Genomic DNA, 13,555 nt, shown 5'->3' on the forward strand with positions numbered 1-13,555 from the left:
GGCTCCAAGAGGGAGAAGGCCAGCACACAGAATTGGTATAAGCATTATCTAAAATGTTTAGCTTCCAAAAAAAAAAGCATGGCACATGATAAGAACCAGCAAAATATGACCTGGAATAAATTGTCAAAAGGAAATGTCTATGGATATGAAGAGACATTATAAGATTTGAGAGAAAAAGCCTTCAAAACTATAGTTATAAATATGCTCCAAGATTAAAGTTAATTATACTTAATAAGTAAAGAAAGATGTCATGAAAATATATTGTAAGAGAATATCAATAAATCATTTTTTGCTTTGTTTGTTTGTTTGGTGTTTGGTTTTTCAAGACAGTGATTCTCTGTGTATCCCTGCTTGTCCTCGAACTTAATCTGTAGACCAGGCTGGCCTCAAACTTGGAGATTCAACCATCTCTATCTCCCAAGTACTAGGATTAAAGGTGTGTACCACCATGCCCAACTAATAACCTATATTTTAAAGGAAGAGAAATACTGGAGTTGAAAAGTACAATAACTAAAGAATTTATTAAAGGAGCTAAACAGTAGTATATTTAAGCAGCAGAAGTTTTAGCAATTGTAAAGACAGATGAACAGGATTATACAATCTGAGTAACAAAAAACAAGAATGATTCAAAACAGACAGAAATCCAGAAAAATACCAGTAATTATATATCACGCCGATATATTATAGCAGAAAGTGGAAGAAAAACTATTTGATGAAAGGATAACTGATTAACTTCCATAGTTCTTTAATGACCACAGCAATACACTCATTCAAGATGATTAGAAAGTAGAAAAACACAAAAAGACCCTCAGACACCTATACTAAAAGTCAAAAATAAGGTGAAATTCTTCAAAGACTTCTTCCTAACAAAGAACCCAACATACACACTAAGAGCAGATTTCTTACCAGACACACAAAAAGAGGAAGCAGCAAACAATAAGTCATCATATGCAAATATTCTTTTTTTAATATTTATTTGTTATATATACAATATTCTGTCTGTATGTCTGCAGCCAGAAGAGGGCACCAGACCTCATTACAGATGGTTGTGAGCCACCAGGTGGTTGCTGGGAATTGAACTCAGGACCTTTGGAAGAGCAGGCAATGCTCTTAACCATTGAGCCATCTCTCCAGCCCGCAAATATTCTTAAAGAGGGAAAAAAAGCTATCAAGATACTATTCAAACCCTGAAGTAAAATAAAGATATTCCCATAGGAGTAAAAACTGGGAGAACTGGTTAGTAAAAAAACATTCTCAAAAGAGCAACTGAGGGAAGTTCTCAGGACTGAAAAAAGGTGACCTCAATAATAATTCAGATTTATACACACAAAGACCAGAGCATCAGGAAAAGTAATTATATAATTATAAAACAAAGATAAATGCATACTTTTTCAGCTTCCATATTTAATTTGTTGTAAAAGGCAACTCTATAAAATTACTGACATATTTATGTAATATACTGTTAAAATGTTAGCATATAAACAATGTGTTTGTACATGACATCACAAAGGAGATGAGTGAGAGTACTGCTCTGGGATTGACTCCAGATAGTAAGTCAAATACACAAGAACAAGGGATGAGAGATGGCTATTTCCTGGGACTGTGCCAGCCTTACAGGCCAGAGAAGCAGGTAAGCTAACTGCAGATCTTCACCAGCCACCCACCAACTCAGTAGCAGACCACCTGCTGAAGCTCTTCTCATTTGCTGCCCCATTCCTGGGGGTTAAGCAGATCCTAGTAGAACACCCTGCTTTCTCCCCTCCAGTGGACCTCCTCAGCAGCCTTCAAATAGCCCATTCGCATTCCTAAGTGTCAGCTTACAATACCTAGAAACACTTTTTACCCCCAGTGGCCTCACCTATCAGGATCTCAAAAGAATTTTCTACCAGGCAGCACACAGCAACTAAGAACCAGAGAGGCCAACAGAAACCAATGAAAATACGCACCCAAAAAGATCAGATATCAGCACCTAGAATCAAAATCTCCCGAAACCTAGATACAAAATGAGTAACAGAGAAGACAACATGTCTTCACTAGAGCCCAGAAACCCTACCAAAGTAGACCCTGAGTATTACAACACAGCAGATGTTCATGACAATGACCTTAAAATTGCCTTTATGAATATGCCAGAGATCCTTAAAGAGAAAATGAAAAAAAAAAATCCCTTAGAGAAATCTATGAAAACACAAACAGTGGGGGGAATGAATAAAACAGTTCACGACCTGAAAATGGAACTAGAATCAATAAAGGAAACCCAAAGTGAAAGAAATCTAGAAATGAAATATTTAAAAACTTGAACAGAAACCTCAGAGACAAGCCTCATCAACAGAATACAAGATACAAAAGAGAGAATCTCAAGCACTGAAGATATGACAGAAGAAATGGATATATCAGTCAAGGAAAATGTTAAATTTAAAAAATTCCTGACACAAGGCAGCTAGGACACTATGAAAAGATAAAAGCTAATAGGAATAGAGGAAGGAGAGAAATCCAGGTACAGAAAATATTTTCAATATCATAGAAGAATAAAATCACTCTACTTTGTTTTTAAGACCAGTAGCACATGGTTTTACCTTAGGTCTCTGGGCTACCTACTGATTCTTAGTTCTTGGTAAATCCAAGCAGTATTGGGTATGGGTTCCATTTCACTGAATAGGCCTTAGGTCAAACCAAACTTTGGTTGGTTACTCCCACAGCTTTGTGACACCATTGCCCTAGCATAGTATTTTGCTGGTAAGATAGCATTGTAGATCAAAGATTTTGTGGTTGGGTTAGTGTGTATGTTTTCCTTTTGGCAGCATGCAGAGTGCCTTCCCATATAAGTAACTAGAACATACGGGTAAAGGTTCTATGTAGGTACCAGCTCTACTCTCCATATTCAATGGTGTTGTCTTCATTAGTGGAGCCAAGTTTAGAGAAAGCAGTCTTGGCAAGAGCATGGGTTGTCTGGGATTTTCCTGAGATCCCTTTGGCCAACAACTCAATTGGATGTATCCCAGTACCAGTACTGGAAGCTTCTTTAGTGACAAGAGATGGCCAATTGGGACTCTGTCTCCCCCATTACTTAGAGATTTCATTAGTTATTATCACCTTCATATTTTGGGGGAAGTTTCCACTGCACTAGATTTCCATACCACCCCTCAAATGCCCTTCAATTCTAGCAGTCTATTCTTCTCATCCCCACTTCCCTCACCCTCCACACCTGGTCCTCCCATTCCTATCCCCCACCTCCCTGCCTGCCCACAGTCCACCCATAAAATCTACTTCATTTCTCCCTACCAGGGAGATCCATATGCCCCCCAGTCCCTTTCCTCTATACTTGATGATGTACTCATAAATCAGCGCCTTATTCAGTCATCATCAGAAAATCTCTAAATGGATGTCTCCATCCAATCCCTCCACTCAGAACTCAGGAAACCCCACAGAAGAAAAGAGACCCACCGAGAATAAGTGGGTCTCTGATACTTGTACCTTCTCTTGGGCTCATTTCCTTCTTCTGGTTTGCTTTATCCAGCTTCTATGTAATAGTTTTTGTTATTTTATTTTGTTACATTTTACTATCCCTCAGAAGCCTAGTTCTTTTCTAATAAGAGACAGAAAGGGAATGGATTCAGATCAGAGGGGAGATGGGGAAGAACTGTGAGGAGTATAGGGAAGAGAAACTATGATCAGAATATATGAGAAAAGAATCTATTTTCAATAAAAGGGAAAAATAATTTTAAAAAATTCCCTAACCTAAAGAAGGGGATGCCTATCAATAAATTAGGATCATGGAGAACACCAAATAGACTGAACCAGAACAGACAGTCCCCTCAACACACAATAATTAAAACACTAATTTCACAGAACAAAGAAAGAGTATTAAAAGCTACAAGGGGAAAAGACCAAGCAGCATGTAGAGGCAGAGCTACTAGAATAATACCTGACTTAAAAATGAAGACTCTAAAAGCCAGATGGACTTGGACAGATGTTCCACAGACTCTAAAAGACTTCAGATGCCAGCCCAGGCTACTAAACCCAGCAAAATATTCAATCAAAATACATAGAGAAAATGAAGACATTCCATGACAAAATCAAATTTAAGTAATATCTATCTACAAATCCAGCCCTACAAAAGGTCCCAGAAGGAAAACTTCAACCCAAAGAGGTTAACCACACCCCCCAAAAATAACTCACAAAGAATAATTCCAAAAGATCAAATCAAATAAAGGGAAACAAACACACACTACCACAACAACAACAGCAAAATAACAGGAATCAACAAACACCACTCATCTATATCTCTCAACATCAGTGGTCTCAATTCCCTAATAAAAAGACACAGACTAACAGAATGGATGGGAAAACAGGATCCATCCTTCTACTACATCCAAGAAACACACCTCAACATCAAGAACAGAAATCACTTCAGGGTAAAAGAATGGAAGAAGATATTCCCAAGCAAACGGACACAAAAAGCAAGCTATTTTTTTTAAACTCGGTACAAACAACTTTTTTATTCTCAACTCTCCCCTGTTGACAGGTGCCAAAGCATATAAAGGCAGATGCAAGGATGTGGCTCCTTCAGGTTTGTAGTCTGTAAATACAGAGTTAAGAAGAACAATTGCTAAATGTGTTTTAGATGAAGTTGCCAGTTGTGCCTCTAAGGTGATTTAGCAACTTTTACTAATCTGTGGTTCATTATCATATAGATGATTAGAGAACCAGTGGAGAAAAATACACTTGTCCAATGAGAGAATACAGAATAAATCAAATCTATTGTTATCTACATTTCGGGACCCACAGGAGCAATGGATGGTGAGGTGGAAAAAAATATATGGACTAGAGAATTTGTGAATCAAGAGGAAATAGTTTTAAGAAAGTGAGTCTCATCATTTCTGTCTGTTATCTTCTGGAGATGGACAGTGAGAACAGAAAAACGTGTTCACATTGTGTTGAGCACAGGACATTTGAACCACTGACATTGTAAGTGGGAAACAAGGGGTATGTTTTTCTTTTTTCTAACAAGAAAGATTTAAAAGCTTGAAAAACACCTTAAACTCATAGGCCAAACCTGAAAACAGCAGAGGAGAGATCCAGTATTTACTGCCAAGATAGCAACTGTTTTTCCTGATAGGAGTGAGCAAACCATTGCGAGGTGACTGAGAGGCTTGTGGTATGGGCCTGGCAAGAGCTCTCAGAGAGGAAGAGCACTAAAGCAAGCTATTTTAATAGCTAGTGTTGGCATAGCTATTTTAATCTAACAAAACAGACTTCAAACAAAAACTAATCTGAAAAAAATCTTACTCAGAGGCAAATAATACCCAAAAGACATTGAAATTTTTAACAGTTATGCCCCAAACACAAGGACACCAACATTTGTAAAGGAAATATTACTAAAGCTTAAATTACACAACAACCCTTAAACATTGCTAGTGGGAGACTCCAATAACCCACTCTTGCCAATGGACAGGTCATCCAGACAAAAACTAAACAGAGAAATGCTGGAGCTAACTGAACTTACAAAAATAAGTGTACCTAACAGATATCTATAGAACATTTTATACAAACACAAAAATTTATCTTCTCAGCACCACACAGAACTTTCTTCAAAATGATCACATGCTCAGACACAAAACACATCTCAACAAATACAAAAAAAGTGAAATAACCTCCTACATCCTATCTGACCACCATGGATTAAAGCTGGGCATCAACAACAACAGAAACAACAGAAAGTTTAAAAACTCTTGGTAACTGAACAACTCACTATTGAATAAAAAAAAATAGGTCAAGACAGCAATTAAGAAAAGTGAAGACTTTCTAGAATTCAGTGAAAATAAAGACAGAACTTGCCCAATGAAGGCAGTTCTAAGAGGCAAATTCATAACACTAACTGCCTACATGAAAAACTTGGAGAGATTTCATACTAGTAACTTAATGGCACAGCTGAAAGACTTATAACAAAAAGAAATTATGCACAAAAGGAATAGATGGCAAGAAATACTCAAACTATGGGGCTGGAGAGATAGGTAGTGGTTAAGAGCACTGGCTGCTCTTCCAGAGAACCTGGGTTCAATTCCCAGCACCCACATGGCAGCTCAGAACTCCAGTTATAGGGGATCTGCCATCCTCACACTGACGTGCACACAAACACCAATGCACATAAAAATAAATAAACAAATCATTTTAAAAAGAAAAAAATAACAAAACTCAGGACTGAAATAAAAATCAAAACATAACAAAAAAAAAACACTATACAAAGAATCAATGAAATGAAGAGCTGGTTCTTTGAATCAGTAATATTAACAAACCCTTATCCAAATTAACTAAAAGGCAGAGAGAGAGAGAGTATCCAAATTAACAAAACTAGAAAAGGGGGCATGACAAAAGACACCCAAGAAATCCAAAGGATCATACTTTAAAAACCTCTACTCTACAAAATGAAAAATCTAAAAGAAATGAGTGATTTTCTTGATAGGTACCACTTACAAAAGTAAAATCAAGAAAAGATGAACAATTTTAAAAGGCCTATCATCCCTAGGAAAAATAGAAGCAATAATTGAAAATCTCCTAACCAAAACTAAAGTTCAGCATCAAAGGGTTTTAGCACAGAATTCTACCAGACTTTCAAAGAAGAGTTAATGTCAATACCCCTCAAATTATTCCACAAGATAGAAACAAAAGGAACACTGCCCAATTCACTTTATAAGGCCGCAGTTACCCTGATACTCAAGATACATAAAGACTAAATAAAGGAAGAAAATTACAGACCAATTTCTCTTATGAACATACATGCAAAAATTCTCAATAAAATATTCGCACACCAAATTCAAGAACATATCAAAAAGAAAAAACACTATGAACAAGTGGACTTCATCCCAGAGATACAGGAATAGTTTAACATAAGCAAATCAATAAATGTAATTTACCACATAAATAACCTGAAAGACAAAAAAAAAAAAACACATGATCATATCATATACAGAAAAGGCCTTTGACAATTCCAACACCCCTTCATGATAAAAATTCTCACACACTTACTGATACAAGGGACATACCTCAACAAAATTAAAGCAGTTTATAGCAAGCCATAGCCAACACCAACTTCAACAGAGAGAAACTCAAAGCAATTGCACTAAAATCAAGAAGTAGACAAAGTTGTAGACTCTTTCCATATCTGCTGAATATATGATAAGTAAGGTTATATAACAAAAGGTATAGATATATCTTGGTCCTCCCTTTTTCTCTCTTTTCTCAAGGACATAAAATTAGGGGCTGAATGGAGCTGTGCTACAGTTTGTAAGAGTATTTGCTTATCATGTGCAAAACCCTGATCTGGATACCAAAAACTGAATAACCTAGATGTGGTGATACATCAGAGGAAGGATCAGAAGTTCAAGGTCATCCTTGAATTACAGGGTGAGTTTGAGGACAGCCTGGGCTACATAAAACCCTCTTTCACAAAAACCTAAAACATAAAAACTATATAAATTAATAATTATGATAAAATATCATTACAAATACAACTCTTAAAAATATATAAAATAAAACTGAGAAGGGTTGAAGGAACCCAAAGTATACATGGGTAATATCTCTGTATCTTACTAAAATAAACATAAAATTCTTTAGAAAAAAAAAAAACTTGTAGGTAAATCTTTGTGATCTAAGATTAGGTAACAGACTCCTAAACACAGCGCCAAAAGTATAATCAAGAAAAACAATTTTTAAATTTTCCATCACAGAATCAAAAGATTTTGGGGGAAGGGTTATGCTGGGAATGAACCCCAGAGCCTTGCATACAACCAACATGTGAAAATTTAAAACTTTCATACTTGATAGAACACTATCCATAAGCTAAAAAGAAGGGCCACACAATAAGAAAAAATATTTGTAAACATTCTGTATAAGGGACTTGTATCTAGAATATATATTTTAAAACTTACAAATAAATAATAAAAAATAAAAACATCAGCAGGAGGTACAGCTCAATTGTGGTGGTTTGAATGAAAATGGCCCCTATGGAGTGGCACTATTAGAAGGTATGGCCTTGTTGGAGTATGTGTGGCCTTAGCAAAAGTGTGTCACTGGGGGGCAGCTTTGAGGTTTCAGAAGCTTAAGCCAGGACTGGTACCCTTAGCACCAAAAAGAAACCCAATAACCTTCAATAGACAAAGGACATAAATAAGTATATCTCCAAAGAAGATATATAGTCAATAAGCAAGTGAAAAAATACTCAATATCCTCATTCATAATGAGAATGCAAACCAAAATTAAGATATAATACCACTTCATATACCCACTGGAATGGCTAGAGTTAAAAATCATTTAACAAATTTGGTGAGAATGGAGAAACTGAACTGATAATCTAAAAATTAGCATGAGGTCTGAAAGTGTGACTCAATGGTGTGCTTGCTCAATATGCATGAGGCCCTGGGTTAAATTCATAGAATTGCAGCACTGCTAGGGCATGGAAAAAGATTTTAAACCGTCTGTAGTGACTCAAGCCTGAAATCTCAATACTTAAGAAGCTGAGGCAGGAATATCTGCATTTCAAGGCAACCCTGAGCTACATAAGATCCTGTCTCCAATAACTAGAAAGAGCCAGTATGCAAAACTTATATATTAATATTCTAAGCACTAGTGAAATCAACCCAAAAAATCCTGGGGCTGTAGAGAAGGCTCAGCATACAAAGTGCCTGCCACACAAGCCTAGGGACCTTAGTTTAATCCCCAGAACCCACTTAACGGTGGAAGGAGAGAACTGATTCCACAAAACTTTCTCTGACCCATACACGTACAACAATAAACAAAAATCTTGCACATCATGCTAGGTGTGGCAGTACGTGTCTTTAATTCTAGCACCTCCATGATGTCAAGGACATCATGATCTACACATCAAATTCTAGGCCAAAACTACTCAATAAGTCCATTTTAAAAAAATAACAAAAACAAAAAACCTTGTATATCCAAACAATAATTTGGTCACAATAAATAACGTGATATTTATATGTGCCAAAATATGAATAAACCATGAAAAATCAATGAAACAGTCAAAAGAGATCATATACTGACAGGTATGTTTGTGCATGCCTTGTAATTCCAGGAGGCAGAGAGAAAAAGAATCAGTTCAAAGATAGAGTAGGCTACATAAAGAGTTTAAGGTCATCCAGCCTGGGTTACATAAGGTAATGTCACAAGGAAATAAAACATCAAACAATGAGACCACATATCACATAATTCCATTCATATTAAATGTCCAGAATAGATAAATATATAAAGAATACACATAAGTTAGTGGTTGCTTAGGGATGGTTAGAAGGGAAAAGGTATAGGAAGAAGATAGGCAAAAAGTATCAGATTTCTTTTTGAGGCAAAATTGAATGTGGCAATAGTGGTACATATCACTGAATATGTAAAATCCACTAATCTGTCCTTCTACATGGATGAATTATATGGTATATAAATTATCTCAAAAATATGTTTAAGAAGCAAATGAACACGGGGTATTGGCAAATGTCAGGGTTAATACAAATAAAAACTCTTTATGCTAAAAGGTGCTGAGAAAGTACATGATACCTCAATTTCTACTATTTTAAATATTAATGAAATAAACCCCTATTTATACAAAATTTATGGACTGGGAATGTAGCTCAGTGGTATAATGCTTACCAACCTTGCAAAAGGCCCTGGGTTTGATCCTCTGCACTGCCAGGTGATTTATAAAATTATGTAGTACAAAGGTTAGCTGTATAATGAACCATACAGTTTAAATAATATATAAAGATCCCCTGGTTTTAAGAATAATTTTTACACTTAAGCTGTTTCCCACCATTAATAGTCTTCTATTCATTATTAGTGGGTATCTGTACAAGTCAACATTTACTGTGTCCTTAATGTCTACTAGGATCTTATTTCATAAGTCCCTGACACAAGAAAGCAATAAAGAAATGAACAGCCTTGAAGCTTTTCACTCATCATCACTGAGACTTAGTTTCCTCGCTTGCAAAATTTGAAGGGATAGATATAACATTCTTTAAAACAGCATTGTTCAACAGAATTTTTATTTTATGCTCTCAGTAGGGACCAGCCACACTTGGTTATTGGATATCTGAAATGTGGCTAATACAACTGAGAAATCTTTTTAAATTTTAATGGCCACACCAAACTAGTGGCTATGGTTCTAGAGCATAATTCAGAAAAAAATGCATCTTATAGTCCATCCCAGTAATCACATACATGTGGGAATATGTGTATGTATATACAAGCGAAAGTTCACAAAATAATTCCTACCTTAATATACAAAAAGCACTAGTTTCTTTTCTACATTATTTAATTTCATCTTTAAAAAGTGCTGATTTAACCACTAACATTTCATAACATAATAGTTAGACTTCTTTCAACTCTGAAGTATTATGTTGTACATTAATAACAAATATTTGGGATGACAGCTATACCAATTGCTGTCACTTCTATACATGTACCAAATATCACACCACACTCCATAAATATATAAAACTGTCAATTTAAAATATTTTTAATTTTAAAGATTGTTTAATTCTTGTCACCTTTTGCCTGTCGTCCCAACAAGCAGTAGGCTGAAGCAGGAGGATCACAAATTCAAGGCCAAACTGGACTACAAAGCAAGATCTTATCTTTTAAAAAAAAATCAATCCTTGAAGGTCTAACTATATCCTTCTCTTGGCCTCTATTATCTGAACAGTATTTATAATTATAATGGTAGACATTAGATATCTGTTAACAAAGAATCAAAAATAAGCAAAATTGTTTTCCGAACAAAAATGACAATGTTAAGATTATACTGATGAACATGTGGTGGCAATTAAAATACTGTCAATATATGAGAAATAAAGATATAAACTGAGTAAAAGTACTACAGACGATTTTAAAAGACTGTTCTAGAATGAGATAATGGAAGCCAATATTCCGAAGTACCATAACCACTGTCACACGCCTAAGGGAAAAATCTTCAGGCTTTCCAACGTTACCTGTACACAAAGAACATAACTGAATAGTCATAGCAAAAGATAATCAAGCTTATAGCTTACAGAAGTGTGCATTTTGGAGAAAAGATAAATATGACTTTTTTGCTTATCAGGGATCACGCCTGTCAGTGAGGGAGTCAGAGTACCAATTCAGTTTGCTACTTCTTTATTGATGGCGTACTGTCATCTTGAAGTGCACTCGAAATTGTTCCTTCTGATTTGGTAAAATCTGAACCACAGACAATTTAGCACCAAGTTCCGTGACCAACTTTTGAAATTAGCCCCGTCTTTCTTACACTTAAAAAAAAAAAAAAAAAAAAAAAAAAAAAAAAAAAAAAAAAAAAAAAAAAAAAACTGCCCGCAAAACCCTATAAGACTGGCACTCCAGGTGCCCGGTGCCTGAAACCTCCGGGCTCTACGCGGTCCCCAAATGTTTCCTGTCTCTTTTCCTCGAATTACTAACCCTAACTTCCTACACTCGCTGCTACTCGACATTCAGCCTGACAACCTTTCTTCTAGGCGCTCTCTCTGCCCTAAGGTCACGAGGGCAACCCTTTCCCTACTAGGTCCCTTGCCCCTCATCCTACTCTTCCAAGCGCGTGGCAACACACCTGGTAGATTCGAGCGCTTCCTGACGCGCCGCTCTGCTGCGACCCCCATCGCGGGCCTGAGCCGCAGATGGAGACTAGAGGCCGGGTCAGAACAGCCAAATGTTTGTGTTTTTCGAAAGCGGCCGCCGCGGCTGCCCAGCGCCAAGAATGTGTCGCGAGCAGCGCCATCTTGAGCGAGTAAAGAGGAACCGAGAGCGGAGGATTGTGGGACGCGGGCGGACTGAGCTCAGCGGCTTTCATTGCCTCCCCTCCCCCCTCCCCCGCTGCTGTCTGATACCGGAAACAGCCTGCGTCTGAAGATGCCTACACTTAGGTGTAGCTTTTTTTCTTTTACCGCTGGGGCTGGGCTTTGTTGGTTTTTTTTTCTTTTGTTTTGTTTTTACACAGCCCAAGAAATCGGAATACTATTATTTTTCTTTTCTTAGCGTTACCAGATAAAATACAGGATGCCCACTTAAATGGTATTTGAGATAAATAACACATTATTTATTGATATAATCATGCCCCAAGTATTTTTTTAGTAAATGTGACGACCCTATCTTGTTTGTCACTCTATTCATTTCTTGTCTCCAACCCAATGCCACCCTCCACTCCTTATATACCGCAATACCTCTCATTTTCTGTGTACATTGACATTTAGGGTAAAGTACAGACATAAAGACTTAAGTTTCTCCCCGGAGGAGGCCTCATTAGTGAGAATCACCACCTTTCTCGTAAATGATTTTATTTTTCTGATATGCCTTTGGTCTTTTGTTACTGGGACAATTGGATGCTCAGAGTACACACATTTTTTGTTCCACTAATTTACCTCCTCGTAGCTCTTCCCTTTGATTTCTCCAGAGTCCCTAATTGAAAAGCTGGTAGATTAGCTGAAGGGTGATAAGCTAACATGTTATATAGTAAAGTGCATATTTAAAGGCATGTTTGTATTATTTTGTCAGCACTATAATCAAACCAGATACCATGGAAATATTTTCAGGTTTCTGGGGAAAGTTTCCCAAATATATTTCTTGAAAAAGTCAAGAAGTCAAGAAGATAGTTACAATTTTATGAATGCATTCTCCTCTCTCTCTCTCTCTCTCTCTCTCTCTCTCTCTCTCTCTCTCTCTCTCTCATTCTCTCTCTCACTCCCTTCCTCCCTCTCTCCCTGACACAGGATCTCATTAAGCAGCCCTGGATACCCTGGAACTTGCTATGTAGACCAGGCTTACATTGAATTCCAGTGCCCACCTGTCATTGCCTCTGGGGTGCTGGAATTAAAGGCATGCACAACCAACACGGGGCTCATTTTCAGACTGTTTTACACAGGACAGGCAAGTAATTATGAATTAATTCTGTAGAAGCTTTACAAACTAATGAGATAGGTCATGAAGAAAGACAAAAGATATGTTTGACTCATGCAGCTAGCTTTAGTTTGTTCTGAGATTCATATCATATACCAGGTTTCTGGGGAAGAAAATAATTTCAGATTAAGAGGTAGACCCCATGTAAAGAAAATGGCAATATTAAAAGCTAGAAAGCATAAGAAAACTTTCGGGCTCAGGAGTCCAGAAAGTGTATGACAAAATGGTCGATAAAACACAGTGAACAGAAAGGCTTGATGGCAAAAGGCCTTCCATTTCATTTTAAAAAATTAATGCTGTATACTGCAGCTAGTGAATGGCTTAATCAGAAGAGTAAAATGATCAGACTTGTATCTCATTAAACTACTCTGGCTTAAGTGGAAACGCTGGATTAGGAAAAAGTTCAAATTGAAGTTCTGAAGTTAATACAACAGCTTAATCATAAAATAAAGGCCTAGGCTTAACAGTACAAGTAGCAATAAATCAGAAGGTAATGGTAAAGCCCATCAACCTCATCTTCAGATACTTGCAAAATAGGCCTTGGATTCAGGTCTGGCTGTATGAGCAAGTGAATATACAGATAGAAAATTGTATTATTTGGCTTTGATGAGTACAT

The 13,555-nt window shown here is 36.8% G+C and overlaps 1 protein-coding gene across 1 annotated transcript in view; it reads right to left on the reverse strand.

The window, feature by feature from the left end:
- Positions 1 to 11,790, reverse strand: part of Abcb7 (ATP binding cassette subfamily B member 7) — a 167,416-nt gene extending 155,626 nt beyond the window's left edge. Inside the window, exon 1 of the mRNA XM_050127331.1 lies at positions 11,597 to 11,790. Coding sequence (XP_049983288.1) covers positions 11,597 to 11,764 — 168 coding nt within the window. The 5' untranslated portion in view covers positions 11,765 to 11,790. The remainder of the gene's footprint in view (positions 1 to 11,596) is intronic.
- Positions 11,791 to 13,555: the final 1,765 nt, after the last annotated feature.

Source organism: Alexandromys fortis, unplaced genomic scaffold, assembly GCF_014885135.2.
Source record: "Alexandromys fortis isolate MF-2015 unplaced genomic scaffold, M_Fortis_MF-2015_v1.1 scaffold_266, whole genome shotgun sequence".
Classification (NCBI taxonomy): domain Eukaryota; kingdom Metazoa; phylum Chordata; class Mammalia; order Rodentia; family Cricetidae; genus Alexandromys; species Alexandromys fortis.